Raw genomic sequence first — 20,410 nt, 5'->3', positions numbered from 1 at the left:
GTGTGCTAGGTCTAATTTGAAAATCACAGGGAATACAGAATCCCGTGAATTCACTTTATAAATGAAGTGCCAGTTTTCTGAACTTCTTTTCACAGTTCCATAAAAATGCCTTCCGCGAAGCTGGAATCTCAGTGGAGAAAAGAGTGGAACTGGACTGAGAAAGGTGGCAGACGGGAGAAGATCCCATCTGGGCAAGAACCAAAGCTTGAGGTAAGCTTGTCTGTAGCCAAGATAGGATGAGCCATGTTGGAGGAAGGAAGTCCACAGTGAGGAGATGGTTTCCTCTGCTTGCTATTTCATTAATTATTATTTAAAAATATTTCATGTCCATGGTAAAAAAAAAAAAATCAAATATTAAAAACGAAAAGAGGCGCTAAAACCAAAAATCTCATTGCTTCACCCCAACCACAATTCCAAAGCCCCACTGTCAGAAGGAACCTGATGGTAACATTTCTTGGACATACCTCGAGATTTTTCTCTTCTGAGCACAAACGGCATCATGCCAATGGGTGTTAAAATTGTGGATTTCAACCCACTACTAGATGATTAGGTCAACTTAGCATTAAAAAAATAATTACAATAATAATAATCAGTGCTTTACCCTAATGAGAATGAATATTTTCATAAATCTTTCATAATATGTTACTGTATCATATAAGTATGATATATGTAAGTACAATGTACTCTGTTGTGATATAAAATATATTCTTACTATGGAGGTTGCAGTAAGATAACAAACAAAACAATGTTATATCAAGAAGAGTACATATTACTTACTTGCTTTCACTTAAAACATCTTGGAGATATAGTCTCCTATCAGTAGTTATAGATTTACCTTCATCTTCTAAGATTTTATAGCTCCTCACATTTGCCCCCATTTAAGATTTACATTTACAGTACAGCTAAGCATCTTTTCATATGCATATTGACTAGATTTTCTATATTAAAGTTAGAAAGTATATATTTTCAATTTTCCTTGTCATTACTCTTAATAGAAATAACCACAAATATTTTTCTTTCCCTCGGCAAAGGCAAAATTGGTTTTATTAACTAAGTAAGCTGTTAATCATTTAATGACACTTCTCTTCCTTGGCTTACCACACCGAAGTATATGTATTGTTTGGCTAATTTCATGGATAAACTTTATCCATGGACTCTAGTAGTTACAATGATGTTCATCCAGCCTACAGTGAGACAGAGACAGGTGGAGCCATCAAGAACACTTTGTAAGAAGTAGTTACCAGTCTTCTATAACTACTATCCTTCCCCCCAGGGGTGGGAGTGGGGTGACTCCTTCAACCCATGGCTGGAAACCAGAAACTTACCAACTTCCACACATCCAAGTGCCAACAATTATACACAATCACAGTGCTATATCACTTCTGAAATTCCAAAATTAAACAGCTTTTTAACATACTGCACTCCTAAGACCATTCTGGTCCTGATCCATTTTCCTGCACCAGACTAAACCTCTTCAGGGGACAGAAATTCTAGAAAATCTCAAGAATTGGTTAAGCTTTACACTCCCTAAGCAGAATTCCTCTTAAAATGGGTACCATCTTTAAATAAGAAATGCTTTATCTATTAAAAGTCCTACAGTTAGGGACCCCTGGGTGGCTCAGCGGTTTAGTGCCTGCCTTCAGTCCAGGGTCTGATCCTGGAGTCCCAGGATGGAGTCCCACATCAGGCTCCCTGCATGGAGCCTGCTTCTCCCTCTGCCTATGTCTCTGCCTCTCTCTCCCTCTGTGTCTCTCATGAATAAATAAAATAAAATAAAATCCTTAAAAAAATCAAAATAAATAAAAGTCCTACAGTTAAAAAACAATTCAACCATACCTAATTATTTTTTTCATCATCTACTGAAGATCATCTAGAACACATAAGTTTTTAGAAGACAAACATCATGTTTCTGTGAAATTGAAATCACTGATACAATTTAACTTTATCCACGTATATGGAGGTCAGGGATTCCCCTTCACCGTCAACAAAAAGCAAACAAGCATAAGGAGGAGCAAGGTTATAAACACCTTGACTACTGGACTGATGACTAATGGACAAGATGCCCATGGGGGGCAAATCCACTTTCTTCCAAAACATTTTAAATCTAGATTCTGCTTTTACTTAATGGGTATACAGCTTACTAACGGATCATATTACACATATAAAAATCAGGTATTAAGTACAAAGTAGCTGAGAGCAGGTATACAGGCATAACAGGCCAGCAGGGGATTAGGTGGCTAAGTGCTGGGCTCTTTATCAGACCACTTGGGTTTGAAACCCACTTTGTCCACTTACTAGCAATGTGACTCTGGACAAGTTATTTAACCTCATATCTGTAAAATGGTGGCAAATGTAGAGGAATTACTTCAAAGGTTAAGAAGATCAAATGATTTAATACACATACAATCCTCAGAGCTGTGCCAGGCATGCAATAAGCCCTCAATAACAGTTTCCTACTATATGTATGCAATGAGTTCAACTATGAAGTTGAGAAATACTGCCAACCATCTGTGGCCCCTCGTGCTTCTTAGCAGGGACACTGCAGAGTTCTATACCTGGCCCATGTACTTACTCAATGCCATCAATGAGCCCCCAGTCATCAAGATAACCCACCCACGCCTTTCCGGCGGTGACGACCTCCCCACGAGAACATGCCTCTTGCGAAGGATCTCCTGCACCCATCCGCGGAAGAGGAGAAGAGGAAGCACAAGAAGAAGCGCCTGGTGCAGAGCCCCAACTCCTACTTCATGGACGTGAAGTGCCCAGGATGCTACAAAATCACCACCGTCTTCAGCCACGCACAGACGGTAGTTCTGTGTGTCGGCTGTTCTACTGTCCTCTGTCAGCCCACGGGAGGAAAAGCAAGGCTTACAGAAGGATGCTCCTTCAGGCAGAAGCAGCACTAAAAGCTCCCTGAATCAAGATGAGTGGGACACTATCCCAATAAACAGATTTTGGATTAAAAAAAAAAAAAAAAAGAAGATAACCCACCCACAATGTTTTCTTCAATGTCCCCCACAAAACAGCAATGGAGGGTGGGTGAACTGATAACATGACATGAGAGAGGGGCTGATCAATATGAGGCATTATCTAAAGATGGAAGACAAGGCTAAAATGAATGTAGTAATGAGCTACATAAACATCAAGGACCTACTGTGTACAAAGGATCGCTGAGCAGGGATAAACACAAAAGGAGCATACCTAGACACCTAGAACAAACTAGACATTTACAGTGCGGAAAGAAACCAGATGCTGGGCAGCCTGGGTGGCTCAGTGGTTTAGTGCCACCTTCAGCCCAGGGCATGATCCTGGAGACCTGGGATCGAGTCCCACGTCGGGGTCCCTGCATGGAGCCTGCTTCTCTCTCTGCCTGTGTCTCTGCCTCTCTCTCTCTCATGTCTCTCATGAATAAATAAAACCTTAAAAAATTTTTAAAAAAAATAAGAGACCAGATGCTATAACGCAAAAACAAAACCAAAGTAACCCAGCAAATGAGTAGACATTAGAATGATACATACAACAAACTGTATAATTAATACTAAGCTGTAAAGTTAATATTCAAATCATTAGGAAAACACCTGACAAAGCAATAAGGGAATCATTCTAAGTTTTAACCAAGAGGCCTTCCAGAGGAGCTATAACCAGTTTTGTTTTGTTTTTTAAATGTAAGGAGGATACAGAAAAGGTGGAAACAAGTTAAAAAAGAAAAAGTAGAAAATGAAAAGGAACTGATCTGTGGGATGGAATTGGGAGGTGGGCAGAATGTGAGTGGTCTTAGAAAAAATTAGCCCCAGGAACCGGTATAGCGACCTAGGAATAATGTCTAGGACATCATTCAATTTGAGAATCTAGGCTAACATCACAGTAACAGAAAAGCAGCTTGATTAAACATAAGGTAAAATTTCAGTCCAAGAATCCTGAAGCCAGCAGCAGGTTACCAAAAGAAACTGTGAAATTTAGTATTTGGAGATATTAAAGAATTCTGTTACAAGCCATCTGTCCTGAGTATTCCCAGTCTAAACCTATCCTGAGCAGAGGCCCTTGGAAGCTGGCAGGCACAGGAACACTCTTGTGACTAAGATGGAACATCTCTACAAAAGCATACACACAAGACGTGATTTTTCTCGGTAAGAGCACATCTGTTCTTAGACTGCATTTCTCCTTCACTTGAGAATTCTTGTCTTAGTTTGGCAGAACTTTTCACAAGCAAACTTAGGAACACAAGGGTAGCTTGGTGGTTGAGCATCTGCCTTTGGCTCAGGGCATGATCCTGGGCTTCTCCCTCTGCCTATGCCTCTTTCTCTGTGTCTCTCATGAATAAATAAATACAATCTTTAAAAAAAAAAAACACTTTAGGAACATATGAAACAGCTAGTAAAACATTCCCTGAAAGAACATATACAGAGAATAACAAGAGAGTGGCGTGTTACTCTCGAAATGTCTATAGTGAAAGGGGAGAAAAGATGGCACACAGGTCGTCAGTCAGTGGAGTCCAGATCTGTGAACCACAGGTCTGATTCTGGGCTGCACTCTGACACGTTAAATGCTTCCCCCAAACTCCCCCTCTACCACACTCACAGCTGGATGCGTACTGTAACCCTGTCAGACATAGGTGTTTGTTTTCACACAGGTTACCAAGAGACAGTCGCCAAAGGTTTACTTTCATCGTTTACTCAGCATAAGCTCACGTTTCTGTCTAGCCAGCCGTGTATCCAACACCCCTCTGTACCATGTATTCACTTTCTCACACGTCGTGCACTTCCCAAGTGCCTACTATGTGCCAGGCACGTAGGCGCTGAGGGATGCAGCAGGGAACGAGATGAAATTCCAGGCTGGCAGAGAGACATGCACCTATAGTATCTGTTATGTAAACTGTCAGTAAAAAAATAATACAGCAGGGGTGGGGTGGGATCATGAAGCATGATGTACTCTGGAAAATATAGTTAGAGAATGCAGCCCCAAGAAGGTGACAAGAGAACAGATACCTGAGAGGGGCAGAGCATCAAGGCAAAGGATATCCCAGTTAGCAGAACAGGTGAATACAAGGGCCCCAAGGCCAGTGCGTGCTTGGCATGCTCCAAGGCCACGGGGTAGGCCAGGAGGAGGTGGTAGTGGATGGCAAGTATGGGAGTCCTCCTGTCCTCCACTCCCTGCCTAGCACCCAGCGCTCACTCGGTAGTGGTCCACAGAAAGCAACCACATGGCACAACTTGCAGACAGCATGTGGCCAAAAGGCGAGGAAGAGAAGATGCCAAGCCTTAATTGCTCTCACTGCCACTGTCCCCTCATGATCCTGACTGCAGCCTGCTTGCCAGCACCATGCCCTTTTTCTCCTCATCTTCCTTGCTGAGCCGTAGGCATATGACAAAAGGTTTCAGCAAATTAATTCTTCACTGCCAGGCGGGGCTGGCCCACCCTGCTGGGTGAATCAGACACATGCTGAGTGGCCTGTGGGCCCGGCTCTACTCTTTTGTACTTTTCTAAAGGAACAGGAGAAGCAAAGGGCCCTGCAAAAACCCTTGACACTTTGCCTAGTGACCTGCAATCATGGGAACAGTATGACCCACTTTGCACAAGACATTCAACCATATTGCCAGGTCTGTGGCCTGCCTGATTGCTGCAGGGCCTCACTCTTCTAGGCGGCCCGTGGGCCAGAGATATTACTTCTCAACCACCTGAGTCACCGTACTGGCAGCTCGGGCAAGCCAGGCCAAGTGGGAACACAGCTGCTCCGTACAATTGTACTAGCAGGGACCAAGCCCAGGCACTGGGCCCATGGTAGAAGAGCTTTGGTCCTAAATGAAGAAAAGAACAAGCCATTCTTTGATCTGGCCAGGAAAGGGGGTGGTCAGGACCTCCCAGGAACCAGATCACACTGACACCAGGCCAAGCATCGCTTCCCTATCTTCCATAATGCCAAGTCTCTGATGCCCTCTCAACCTTACAGGGCTTCCCAGACTTACAGGCCACGATGGGAATAGGATCTGTCAAAAAAAAAAAAAAAAAAATCCAAGCATAACAGTATTCAAAGTATTCACTAGTTCACAGGCCACAAAGAAAAGATAATGACATTAAAAATGGGAAAAGGATAGAGATCAGAGACAGGTAACTTAGAATAGAATTTAGGGGCACCTGGGGGGCTCAGTTGGTTAAGTATCCCATTCTTGATTTCAGCTCAGGTCATGCTCTTAGAGCCGTGAGACTAAGCCCTGTGTCAAGCTCCGTCCTGGTGTGGAGCCTGCTTAAAATTTTCTCTCCCCCCTCCCCACCCCCTCTTAAAAAAGAACATATTTTATTTATTTTATTTTTAAAAAAGATTTTATTTATATTTATTCATAAGAGACACGGTGAGAGAGAGGCAGAGACACAGGCAGAGGGAGAAGCAGGCTCCCTGCAGAGAGCCCTATGTTGGGGGGCTGGATCCCTGGACCTGGGATCTGGGATCATGCCCTGAGCCGAAGGCAGACAGACGCTCAGCCACTGAACCACCCAGGTGCCCCCGGAAAGAACTGATTTTAAAGAATTCCTCTTTTATGCACATTTTCCAAAAGACAGTTGCAAGCTGCCTCTTGCTATCAAATTCTAGAGTGTTTGCGGTAACCATGTAACTGTATTACAATTGTGCCTCACCGCAAGTATCTAAGAAAATTAATTAATGAGCTCGGAGCCTGACAACGTGGGGGTGGATCCCAGAACTCCAAGACCATGACCTGAGCCTAGGTCAGTTACTTAACCCACTGAGCCACCCAGGTGCTGCGAATCACATGTTAATTCTATGTCCTGCAGCAAGTTCCTGCCGCCACACATACTAAGAGTGGTAGGACACCTGAAGCCTGAATGCAAGAGAAACATCAGAACTACCACGGCCTGAAATGCAGAAACCTGACCATACTGATGCAAGCAGAACACAGAAAGGCAAAACCTCATCCTCCAGAGAGAGCCCTGCTCCTGTGGAAAATCTGTCAGCTCCCTCCAGGAAGAGTATGTCCAGGTGAATCATTTGTGTGAGGTTAAATAACCACTAGTGTTCTCTTTGATCTAAAGAGTTTGCTGGAGGCTTGTTCAAAAGAGATAAATAAAAAGACACCACATTAAGCTTTAAGCAAATCAGTTGCGCCCCCCCCAGCTTTCCATCTGGCACCCAAGAGGGACCACAAAATGTGAGAGAATGGGAGGGGGTGACAATAGAAGGGTGCTGGGGTTAACGAGAGATGGTGTAGAAAGTTGCTTCCTTCACAGCTCTCAAGATGAGTTTTTGGTCTCGCTGAGAATGCAAATGCTATCATCTTGGCTGTTTATATCTGCAGCAGGACAAGGGGGAAGGCTGCTCAGAGGCTGAAAAGTATGAAGATCTTAGGGCAAATCTGTTTTAAAAGACATCAAGATTTTAAAAAATTTTTTGCTATAGTGAAGAAAGTTGATTTCCTAAACTCACAAGCAGTAACGATCTCTAGGGTCAAGTCTTGGCTTTGCTTGCTGCTACGGCCATCGTAGGAGGCAGCGGGCAGTTTGCTGTGAAAACTGCCTTGCCTGTAAAATCAGTCAAGTCACATGGCCTTTGGCTTACAGATGTGTTTACTGCAGATATTTAACTACTGTTTAGTAGAACTTCCTCATCATATGCTGTTTTATGCTTTGAATGGTCACAATTCATCTAAAAATGAGTCAACTGAGCTGACGAGCTACGAGGGGTCAGGATGAAATCTGCCTCCACTTTCTCTTCTCCTACCCATTCATCTCTTTAACAGTCAACTTGTGTTAGGCAGGCATGGGAACATTCTTCAAGTTGGCTGCCAATAACACAAAACATTAAATAGTGCTTTAATTTGGGAGTCACAACACTCTTTCCTGAATTTAAAAAGGTTTTTCTAGGTTGGAGAAAATCAGCTCCAGAATGAGAGGAGGAACGTAAACCATACCTTGCTCAGAAATGTCAAAATATAAAATATAAAAAACACTATCATAAAGACCGTGAGGGGAATGATATCTAAATGCTAACAAGCTTTCAGATACGAAAGTAAACTGACAACAGAATTCCTTTAGAATGCTGGCATTTAAAAAAGTGATAACTCCGGATTAAATAAATCTTGGCTCGAGAGACACTATCTGCCATATCAGCACTGTTCACTCTGCCAAACCACGAATCTATGCTGCTTCTTTTTTCCCTGCAGGATTCCCATACTTTCTAACCTCCATTCTACGGGCATAACAATCTGACACAATCATGTTGCTTACCACACTTCACCCAAGTAGAGAGAGAACACAGTCTTACTCAGGGCTTTGGATAAATAATTGCAAAAGGAGGGCACGACAAAGGACTGTTTCAGGTTGGCTCCATGGTTAGAGGCAGGTGAACAGCCTCACTCTGGAAAAGTGTTCAATGGGGGGTGGGGTGGATTTTAAATGTTGCAATAATCAATTTTCCTTATTACAAAGGTAAGATTAGGGATCCCTGGGTGGCGCAGCGGTTTGGCGCCTGCCTTTGGCCCAGGGTGCAATCCTGGAGACCCGGGATCGAATCCCACATCGGGCTCCTGGTGCATGGAGCCTGCTTCTCCCTCTGCCTATGTCTCTGCCTCTCTCTCTCTCTCTGTGTGTGTGACTATCATAAATAAATAAAAATTAAAAAAAAAAAAGGTAAAATTAGACAGGTCAAAAGAGAAGTGCCCATCTCCCACTCCTTAGCTGCCCACCAGTTATTTAAGAAGTACTATTTTTTTTTTTTTAAGAAGTACTATTTTAACCACTGCTGGTTAAAGGACTCCAGTGGAGTCACCTCTGTGGCTTTGTTTTTAAGTGAATCATCTGTGGATCTTTCCTCCCTGCTGTCCCTTAAGGTCTTCATTTCCAGCCCCATCTCCAAGGCCCAGATTAGATGTTGCAAAGACTCCCCATTGGCCACTTGCAACTTTGCGGTCTTGACAAGTCAGTTAGCACATATCAACTTCAACTCTGACAGGACTTGCATACTTAGGTTTTCAGGTATTATGGGAACACACTTTGCACCTCTAGGTAAAGCCCAAGTCCCTCAAAGGGCAAGTATTCCAACTTGTTCTATGCATACAAAAATTATTTATTGGTGATACCATCACTGAGGAGATATACCTGCTATTATAAAACGGAAGAGGGTGTCAGAGAGTGATACACATGAGCCCACAATGGCAGCTTCCTAAAACATGGACTAAATCCTACTTACAGAAGGTGTTCCCCAGAGAAGAGCTCTGCAGTGCTAGGGATTTGGAACTCTAAGGGAGTTGTTCTCCTCATAAGATGTGAAAGATACAATAACAAAATACCAAAATGCTTAACACACACACCCCCTCCTTAAAGAGTAGAAGGAATTTCTTCCCCACTCAGTAGATGTAGGTAATTTTTTCAGCAGTAGGAAGGAGGAGAGTAACATAACCTTCAAACTTTTTTTCTAGGGGAATTCTTATTCACAGTTAAAGAAAAGAACGTGCCAACAAATTCAAAGTCCTTTCCCAAGTTCTCAGAAGGAGGATTAAAGGACCCCATACACTACCCCACTTACCCAACAACATTTGGAGAGGATTGGCCAAAAAAATTACTCTTAGAGAGTTTTATTACCTTAAAGATAACAACTTTATTCTCACTTGTTCACAAAAGAACAAGAACGGGTAATGATGACTTCTGCTTAGGTGAAGCACCCTGTCATCTGAAAAAGACCATGCTAATCTACATAGAGAACATTCCTTGCTGATGGATGAAGGCTAGATTGCTGCAGATGGACTTAGAACTCTGCTCTCTAGAGTTTTGCTGACTAGTTAATCCCCAGAAGGCTACAGTGAGAAGGCAAAAGATCAAGTGCCGGGATTCAGTCATCCCCGTGACTAGTTTTATTTCTGTGCTCCCAGTAATTCTCACAGAAGAACTGTCCTTCTCTCTACTAGTCAACAGAAAGGCGCCTGACTCACTGAATTAACAAATACTTAACAAGTGCCTACCATGTGCCAAACAGCATACTGCTTGATCAGGAAATGACAGCGGATATGGATGTGATATGGATGTGACCCCATCTTCTTGAAAGGTATAGCAATATACAGTGTGCAAAGATAACTGTGAGTCAATCACTTCTGGAGAACAGTGATTAGGAGCCTATACTCTGGAGCTATACAGCTTGGGTTCAAATCTCTGCCCCATCACTTAACTGGCCATGTGACCTTGGGCAAGTGACTCACTCTTTCATGCCCTGGTTTTATTATTTATAAAACAAATGAATTACAGAGGCACCTGGCTGGCTCATTCTGTAGAGCATATGACTCTTGATCTTGGGGTTGTGAGTTCAAGCCCCATGATGGGGGTAGAGGTTATTTTTTAAAAAATAATAAATGTTCTATAAAGAACTTATTAAACTCAACAGCAAAGAAACAAACAATCCAAACATGAAATGGGCAAAAGACATGAACAGAAGTTTCACAGAGGAAGACACAGACATGGCTAGCAAGCACATGAGAAAATGCTCCGCATCACTGGCCATCAGAGAAATACAAATCAAAACCACAATGAGATACCACCTCACACCAGTGAGAATGGTGAACATTAACAAGACAGGAAACAACAAATGTTGGAGAGGATGTGGAGAAAGGGGAACCCTCTTGCACTGTTGGTGGGAATGTGAACTGATACAGCCACTCTGGAAAACTGTGGAGGTTCCTCAGAGTTAAAAATAGATCTGCCCTACGAACCAGCAATTGCACTGTTGGGGATTTACCCCAAAGATACAGATGCAGTGAAACGCCAGGACACCTGCACCCCGGTGTTTATAGCAGCAATGTCCACAATAGCCAAACTGTGGAAGGAGCCTTGGTGTCCATCGAAAGATGAATGGATAAAGAAAATGTGGTCTATGTATACAATGGGCTATTACTCAGCCATTAGAAACAACAAATACCCACCATTTGCTTCGATGTGGATGGAACTGGAGAGTATTATGCTGAGTAAAATAAGTCAATCGGAAAAGGACAAACATTATATGGTCTCATTCATTTGGGGAATATAAAAATTAGTGAAAGGGAATAAAGGGAAAGGAGAGAAAATGCATGGGAAATTACAGTGAGGGCGACAAAACATGAGACACACCTAACTCTGGGAAACGAACAAGGGGTAGTGGAAGGGGAGGTGGGCTGGGGGTTGAGGTGACTGGGTGACGGGCACTGAGGGGGGCACTTGGGATGAGCACTGGGGGTTATGCTAAATGTTGGCAAACTGAACTCCCAATAAAAAAATTAATAATTGGGGATCCCTGGGTGGCTCAGCAGTTTAGCGCCTGCCTTTGGCCCAGGGCACGATCCTGGAGTCTGGGATCGAGTCCCACGTCGGGCTCCCGGCATGGAGCCTGCTTCTCCCTCTGCCTGTGTCTCTGCCTCTCTCTCTCTCTATCATGAATAATGAATGAATGAATGAATGAATGAATGAATAAATCTTTAAAAAAATTAATAAAAATAATAAATGTAATTACAGTACCTTCCTCATGTGATTAATTGAATATATGTCAAATCTTTAGAATAGCGAGTACATGGCACACAATGTATGTTGCAAACATATTAGTATCATCTTACAAAGACCTTTGCCATTGATCAATTTTACATTCAATACTTATGAAAATGAGTTTTGCCAAGCCATGAATCAAGAGTTCCCTGCAAAGGCCATGGGCAATGAAATGTGCCCATATCCACCACTCATGGGTCTGATATTCTCTATTTTGGGTGGATCACATGCCATAATAATATTTGTGAACATGGAGATTTTTTTTAAAGATTTTATTTATTTATTCATGATAGACACAGAGAGAGAGAGAGGCAGGGACACAGGCAGAGGGAGAAGCAGGCTCCATGCAGGGAGCCCAACATGGGACTCAATCCCAGGTCTCCAGGATCAGGCCCTGGGCTGAAGGTGGCGCCAAACCGCTGAGCCCCAGGGCTGCCAGGAGATTTTTAAGGGTCTCTAGATAAATTCCTCTAGAATGTTAAGGGGATGTCACTGACTCCTCTGTGGGTGGAAGAGAAGATCCACTCTTTAGCAGAGTGGAAAGAGGTCTGTACCTGAGATGCCATGGGTTTTGAGATCAAGCCCCATGTCAGGATCCACACTCAGCAGGGAGTCTGCGAAGAGTCTCTCCCTCTGTCCTTCTGCCTACTTGCATGAGTGTTTTCTTTCTTATGCTCTAAATAAATCTTAAAAAAAAAAAAACTAGCCCATACAAACTTTCACAGAAGCATCTTCATCACCATAAAAGGATGGTGACAATATGTATCAATATTGTTTGAGTTCATATCCGTGAGAATGAGAGAATTTTATTTTCAATAACATCAAAAATAAATAATATTATCAAGTTAAAAAACCAGAAATCAGTTGTATTCACCTATGATGCTTAGTAAGAGAAGAGAGGCCTCAGAAATCTTCTCTACATGGGAAGATGATAGAAAAAGGGATAACAAAATCCTCCTGACCTCCTCTTCATATGCCCATCACCACTTCCACTGTATCTCAATCAGTGATAAAATTATAGGCTTATTTTTTAAAAATGATGTGATTATCAGTTATACTGTAATTATCTGTTCATTTGTCACAATCGCAATTAAGCTCTAAGCTCTTCAAGGGCAAACCTCTGATATTCTTATTTGTATCTCCAGAGAGCCTGGATCGATGCCTGACAGGTGGCTGATTACTGGTTGAAACTATGAATGAATGAGTGAATGAATGCCTCCATGTCTTTTAGAGTTTCATATCAAAGAGTTCTCAAATTTGTCTGCATTGAGAATTACCGAGGAGGTTTAAAAAACACAGACACTGTGATCCCATCCCTAGAAATTTCTGGGACCCACTACTAGAAATTCTAATTCAGTAGCCTAGAAGCTGAGAAATTAATTTTTTTTGAAAAGTCACTTGGGTAATTTAGATAAAAAGCCTTCTTTGGGAACCATTTTATATATATATATATATATATATATATATATATATATAATTAATAAATTGGTTTTTTGATGCTAATAAATCTCCTAAAGTTCTTGAAGTTCTATCACTGAAACAGTATCCATATATTGCACTACACTGACAGAGTCTAGACAAGGACTGCGGTCTCAGGGACAAACTATTTTTCATTCCTTTTTTTTTTTTACTATTTTTCATTCTAACAAATTTTGTTACAATTCGATTTGCTCAAACTCCACCAGCCAGAAAAGAAAATACAAAAAAAAAATCATTTCCTTTCAACCCATCTCTCAAGCTGAATGAAATAAAACTCGATTAGGTTAGAGATCAGTTCTCTGATCTTTCAAACACTGTGTTACTGAGTACATATCACATATTAACAGCATGCATTAAAGTAGCCTAAATTCCATCCCCATTCTGGAATGTCTGTCAGTAAAGAGAGAGAACCCTAGTCCCTAGCACAACCTCCTGAGCCAGGCAGCAGTGGTGGCCATGTCTGTAAAGCTCAGTGAGGATAGGGAACTTCTCTTTTGCTCCCTATAATTCCCAGCAGCTGTTCTGGGCAAACAGAAGGAATTTAGTTAACTACTTGTTTAATCATACTGAATGGGCGGTATGGGATGCCACTGACTGGCTACCACCACCAGAAATCATGGCATTGACTTGGCCACAGCCAACTATGTACACTGCTTGGAAGAACAAGTGGGCAATGGGAAGAATGTGGACACTGGCTGAGATGTGGGTGCTGGCTTGGGCCCTGTTATCATCAGTCCTAAACTGAGCCATTTCTTATTGGCTCCATTACCTGGATTAGATGGTCATGGTTCCTTTCAATGACTCTGGTCATTCTGTGAAAAAAGCCTCTAAGATGCCTGCCCCCAAATAATCCACTCCCACACTGAACCAGGGTTGTGCATATGACCAAAATAGCAAAAGGGATGGCATGTCACTTCTTGGACCAGGTCTTTAAAAACACTGTGACTTCCATTTTGGTCAGTGCCTATGTTTCTGTTTTTCAGCTTATTAGCCCTGGAGAAAGCCAGCTGCCATGTCATGAGCAGTCCTACAGGGAAGGCCAGCCTGGCAAGAAACTGAGGCCTTCTGCCAACAACCACCTGAGTGAGCCTGGCAACAGACCTGTGGCCCGTCAGCTGCAGCATGTCTGCAGCTGCATAAAAGACCCAGAGGGAGAACCACTGGGCTAAGCCTCTGAGGGACTGGGATTCCTGAACCTCAGAGACTGGAGGGACAAATGATTGCTGTCTGAAGCTGTTAAATCTTGCAGTAATTTGTTACTCAGCAACAGAGGCAAGACTTAGAAATTAACAGGTGAGTAGGGTAGAGAGGACAGGTTCTTCAAAGTTAACTCTCCTTTTCCTTGCTGGCTTTCATTTTGGTTGGGACACATGATCAAGGCACCAAGTGGCAGCTCTGCCCTAAGGAATAAATGCTCCCTCTGCCTTGATTAAGTTGGAACTAGGAAGGAAATGAAAAGGTCTGTTGTCTAAAGTATAGAATTTGGTTATGAAGACACTATGGCACTTTTATTACTAGCCCGAGGCTTTAACTGACAAGGAAGCTAACATTTATTGATTATTATTCAGCTTTTCAAAGACAATAAAGAATTATCCTCATTTTTAGATGAGGAAAATGCAAGTTCTGAGAGTTCAGATATTTATTTATCTGCAGGATACAGACTTAGGGTGGCTGACTATCCTGGTTTATTGGAACTCAAGGGTTTCCTGGGTTACAAAATAAGTGTGTGTGTGGGGGGGATCCAGGAAAGCCCCAGGCACACTGAAAAGAGCTGTTACTCTATGTCCACACCTTGGGCTCTTTGTAATTCACCACACAGTTGTTGTTGTTGTTGTTGTTGTTTTTTAAAGTACATTGTAAGGCTATTATTTTGTCCGCTTAGGACCTGCAAAATGTATTTTGGAATGCCACCTATGAAAATAAAAAAAATCCACAACCTTTCTATATATCTCAGTATCCAAGACTGTTTTTTTCTGTAAAAAAAAAGTAGAACTGCTGTTCTTGATACAATATAGCATGAAAATTTTTCTACCTAAGAGTTTCTGCAAACTTTTGTTTCAAAACAGCAACTTAGTCCAGGAATGATGAGTAGCTACTCCCACCCCAGGCCTCTGTAGGCCCTTGAGCCCTCCAGCACAGCTCAAAGGGCTGCCAGCCAGACCGGATGGGCTCCTCCCAGAACCACACACCAGGTCAAGTGCTCAGGCAGGAGGGGAAGGTAGGTTCACAATTTCCTCTTTTTCTACAGAAGTCCAGAGGCAGTCACCACTGAGAACTTCATTAGTAGTATGCAAAGGGTTTTCATATGGCTGAGAAGGCCACCTCTCAGCCAGTTAGCATTGCTCAAATTGCTCTAGCCCTGTCTCTTAGTAACACTCACTAGGATGGCTATAAACATAAAGACCAACGATTATAGATTTTGGCAAGGATAAGGAGAAACTGGAACACTCACACACTGCTGGTGGGACTGTCACCTGGTAACGTCTGCTGTAGAAAACATTTTGGCAGGTCCTCAAAAAGTGAAACACAGAGCTACCTTACCATCCAGCAATTCTACCTCTAGGTAGATACCCAAAAGAAATGAAAACATATGTCCAAGTAAAAACCTGCACACAAATATTCACAATGGCATCATTTTCAATAGCCAAAATATGGAAACAACTCAAATGTCCACTGACTGATGAATGAACAAAATGTGTACACATCCACACAAGAGACTGTTATTCAGCTATTAAAGCAAATAAGTATTGCTATGCACATGCTACAACATGAATGAACTTGAAAACATTATGCTAAGTAAAAGATTCCAGATGCAAAACACATACTGTATGACTTCACTTACAAGAAATGTCCAGAATAGGCCAATCCATACAGACAAAAAATGCTAGTGATTGTCTGGGGGTGAGGGAAGGGTGTAAAGTGTTGACCTGTATGGCGTTTTTGAGATAATAAAAAGGCTTTGGAATTAGATGCACTTAAAAATAAAAACTTTAAAAAAGGAGAAGTACTTAAAAAAAAACTTAAAATTTTGCATGGTCAAGCTCACTTCTAGAAATTCTTATGCTAAGGAAATAAAAGCGGATGTGCATTACAATTTACCTATAGGACTGTCATCAGTGATATAATAGCAAAAATGAGGGGTGCAGGTGGTTTAAATATCCATGTAGAAGTACAGGCTAAATAAACTATGGTACAGGTACAGAATTAAGTATTAAGTGACCATTAAAATTATTGGGCATTTAGAAAATGAAAACCCATGTTCACACAAAAACCTGTACCTGGTCAAAGTAGCTTTATTCGTAATAGCCAAAAACTGGAAACAAATATCATGAAATATTACTCAGAAAAAAAAGGGAGCACTCTATTGATACACTTTAACAACCTGGATGAAGTTTCAGAGAATTACGCTGACTGAAAAAAGCCAATACACTTACATAGCAATTTTGAAATGACAAATTTACAGAGGTGAAGAAGAGAGGAGTCGCTGCCTGGGTTAGAGATGGTGAAAAAGCAGGAGGGAAGCTTATGTGGCTAGAAAAGTCTCTAGCTTGACTGCAATGATGTAAGTATCCTGCCTGTGACATAGAACTACGGTTCTGCAGGGGAAACTGGAAAAAAGGTACTGGGATCTCTATTATTATAACTGCTTAGGAATTCAGAATAATCTCAAAAAAAAAAAAAGTTTAATTAAAAAAAAAAAAAAGATCCACATTGGGGCACCTGGGTGGCTCAGTAAAGTATTTGCCTCTGGCTCAGGTCATGATCTCAGGGTCTTGTCATCAGTGCCTGCTTCTCCCTCTCCCTCTGCTCCCCATCCCCCTGTACCCACTACTTGTGCTTGTTCTCTCTCAAATTATCTTTTTAAAAAATCCACAAAAGTGAGGAAAACAAACCAATAAATAAGACTAAACACTTGATTTTTTTAAAAATTCAAATACCATATCCTATACCCCCCACCCCAATCCAATGACACATGGCTGTGATATTCTGACATGTAACCTTAAAAGGAGGGTTGTGCTGGAAAGGAACTGTCTGAACTATGACTCCATTCGTGAAAGCTTAACCCTTGACCTAAGTGCTGGTATTTTAACTAAGTTTAGTTTTCACAGTCTAATGTAGGTTCCCAGTAAATGCTTATTTATATCCAGACTACTCAGGCTTTGGGGAATACGGTTTTGATCAGTCTCATGTTCTGATTCACTTAAAGAGCTCATACAGCTCACATGGGCCAGTTTTCAAAGAACAAGAAAATCTCTAACTATATCAAATAAAACCTTCCTTGGGATGCCTGGCTGGCTCAGTTGGCACAGCATAAGACTCTTGATCTCAGGGTCCTGAGTTTAACCCTCACGCTGGATATAGAGCTTACTTAAAAACAAACAAACAAAAATCCCACTAATAAAAATCTTCCTAAATAAAATTTATGATTTTATTTAATAATATTTATGATGATTCAGAGGCATTTGTGATGTTTGAGTACTTCAGAGCCAGAATTACGAATGCCAACTCCCATTTTACAGGACTACAGACGAGCAGGCATAGATAATTTGGATAAATCTGTAAGTAACACCATGCCTCTATGGCTCAAATAAGTTCTTGCAATCAGTCATTTCCTTGCCACTTTCCATTCTCATAACTGGAATGTAGAAAACTTTAGATAGCAAACAATGAGAGCTGTCAGGTTCTACATGTTTTTTCAAAGTGAAAGAGATTAGGAAAAACTTGTCATACTATGAAAAATAGAAACTGCTTTCTTCTTTTTGGATCATTTTCTTGTCAATCCACTGAGAAACAAGGTGGCTCAGAAGCACTTTTGTAACATGGAAGAGTCCTACATTGTGCTTTCGCGGTTCACCGGGATGAGGGCTTTGCAGCCGTGTCACACATGTGCTCGGCTGTGGCTCTCCTTGCTGTTAACAGGAGAAGGTGTTCAACTCCTGGAGCTCTCCAGAGGACATGGGCACTCCAGAAAAGGGTGAGATGGCTTCTCTTGTAACCCTCACTGGAAATTCTCCGGTAAGATTAGATCTCTTCCTAGCAATGCTTTTCTTCTTTTCACCAAGTGCTACTTGTAACAAATGTGCCACTGTGTTTAAAGCCCCCTTGACAACCATTAAAGGTGAAATGCTGAGAATCAGGCCCTACGGTGATTACATTTTAGTGGAACTGCAAGTATTTTAGCAAGTCATATTAATGTAACTGAATATTCTGACTGCCTAATAACAAGATTTTCCCTTCATTTCAACTCTCCCCAAGTACCAATATTCAACTCCAAGCTGTCATAAAAGCCATTTTGCTGTAACAAAATGAAAAAAGGGAAGCCAGCAATCAAATTAACATGAAGTCCATCAGGTGCCCACCTACAGCCAGAACACCAAGGGAGAAACACTAACAAGTCCCACAATGAAAATTAAGAACACAGTTAAGGAGGAAAACACATGATATATAATATCCCACTTTTAAAGAAATATATGTTTTTAAAAATATTTTATTTATTTATTTGACAGAGAGAGAACAAGCAGGATGAGTGGCAGGGGAGAAAGCTCTCTGCTCCGCATAGATGTGAGAGTCGATCCCAGGACCCTGAGATCATGACCTGAGCCAAAGGCATCATAGTTATAAGGAAGCCCAGCCGACTGAGCCACCCAAGTGCTCCCAATATCCCACTCTGATCTGGAAAAGCTATCACATTTTCCTCTGAGGAATCAAATGAAAACACTACTTGAAAAAAATTGTGACTACAGAAGCAGTGACATGTTTAAAATGTATATGGTTTTTTCCACAGATTTTTTTTTCACGAACATGAACAATTTAATATATTTCACCAGGCAAGAGACAGAAAGGGAGAGGGTCCTAGCCCAGGCTGCTATAATAAAATACCACAGACAGGTGGCTTAAATAACAGACATTTATTTCTTACAATTCTGGAGGCTGAGACATCCAAAATAAGATGCCAGCAGATTCATTCATCCTGTCTTGGAGACAGCCACCTTCTAGCTGTACCCTCACAAGATAAGGACAGAATGCTCCTGGGTCTCGTCTCTTCTTAGAAAGGTACTAATCCCATCATGGGCATCCTCATGACCCCATCTAAACCTAATTACCTCCCAAAGGCTTCCCCTACAAATACCAATTTACTGGGTGGTGTGTGTGTGTGTTAGGACTTCAGCATATGAATTTGGCACAGGGGGCTGGTGGTGCGGGGTGGGGGAGGTATATATAAACATTCAGTCTGTAACAGGCAATTTTCCATTTGAGACCTAACAGGAATGATTATATTACAGTGTCTAAAGAAAATTGCCACTTTTAGAAAAACCTGGTCTCTAAGGTGAGTCATTTTCATTCATTCAAGTTATCAAAACACATAATCTCTACTTGACAAAAAGGGCTGTGTTCCAGATGTTAACTTATAAACTAACTTCCGGTCTTTGGAAAATTCTATTTTCTATAATATTCTATTATAATATTTCTATTATAATTCTATTTTCTAATAATATTACATTATTCTATAGAAATAATGTTATATTAGTAGTTATTAACCTTTTGCGGGTCCCACACCAATTGTAAAAATCTGATTAAAGAAAAAGAAACCTTTCCTCTATCCACAAATGATAAAACTGACATTTAGAGTCTTCCAAATCCTAGGGATCCCAGTCCCCAAATTAGGAACCCAACCTGTAAGTGGTTGATAGACATCCAGATGGGCCCTATGCCAATCAACTCATAATGAAGTGGCCCCTATAGGACTATAGATGCTCATAATTTCTAGGAGAAAATATAATCTGTAATAGGTATAATTTGAGTTACAATCCTGTGCTCTGACACAATACTGTAACATACAATGCTTGGAAAGCTGCTCACCTGTACAGACCCCAGTTTCCTGATCTATAAACATGTGCAAAGTAATACCTATATATTATGGGGTTGTTGGGAGGATTAAGTGAGATTATCTAAAATACCTGGTACAGTGCATCAACACCTTCATTCCTGGCAGCTATTTTTACTATCAGCAGCAAACATCCATCAAACATATATTTAATGTTTTGTGACAGAGAAAACCACGAGACAATAAACCTGCCTCCAGAGAGGTCAGAGTCTAGCTAAGGGAGAGAGAAGTGATAAATAACTGTAATAAAGTGATATAGGTGCCTTGACAAAGGATGTACAGGGGAAATGGGAGGATAAAAACAGAATGGTCAATTTTACATAAGGACAAGTTGGTCAGGTGAGGCTTCATGGAGGCATGTTTGGGTTAAGGCTTGCCAGTTAAGGATGGCATCGAGGGGAGGGGAGAGAAAAGTGAATGATGCTGCTGGAGAAGCAGGTAAGGGCTCTAGTGTTTATTTTAAACTGGGGAGGTAGAGTGAGAGTGGGGGTGCGCAGGAGGCTAGAAAGGTGAGGTGAAGGTCATGTCATGTAGGAT

At 41.5% G+C, this 20,410-nt stretch overlaps 2 protein-coding genes across 2 annotated transcripts in view; one reads left to right on the top strand and one right to left on the bottom strand.

The window, feature by feature from the left end:
- ELOVL5 (ELOVL fatty acid elongase 5) overlaps positions 1 to 20,410 on the bottom strand; it is a 75,050-nt gene that overhangs the window by 27,892 nt on the left and 26,748 nt on the right. The gene's annotated exons all lie outside the window — the stretch shown is intronic.
- LOC140636855 (small ribosomal subunit protein eS27-like) lies at positions 2,624 to 2,981 on the top strand. Its single transcript, XM_072832636.1, has one exon. The coding sequence runs from the start codon at positions 2,652 to 2,654 to the stop codon at positions 2,904 to 2,906; it is 255 nt and encodes an 84-aa protein (XP_072688737.1). The 5' UTR covers positions 2,624 to 2,651; the 3' UTR covers positions 2,907 to 2,981.

Source organism: Canis lupus, chromosome 7, assembly GCF_048164855.1.
Source record: "Canis lupus baileyi chromosome 7, mCanLup2.hap1, whole genome shotgun sequence".
NCBI lineage: Eukaryota > Metazoa > Chordata > Mammalia > Carnivora > Canidae > Canis > Canis lupus.
Note: the sequence above shows the minus strand (reverse complement) of the source record. Positions and strands in the feature narration are given on the sequence as shown.

Coding starts and splice junctions, on each gene's coding strand:
- LOC140636855 (XM_072832636.1), top strand. CDS start 2,652: ATGCCTCTTGCGAAGGATCTCCTGCACCCATCCGCGGAAGAGGAGAAG.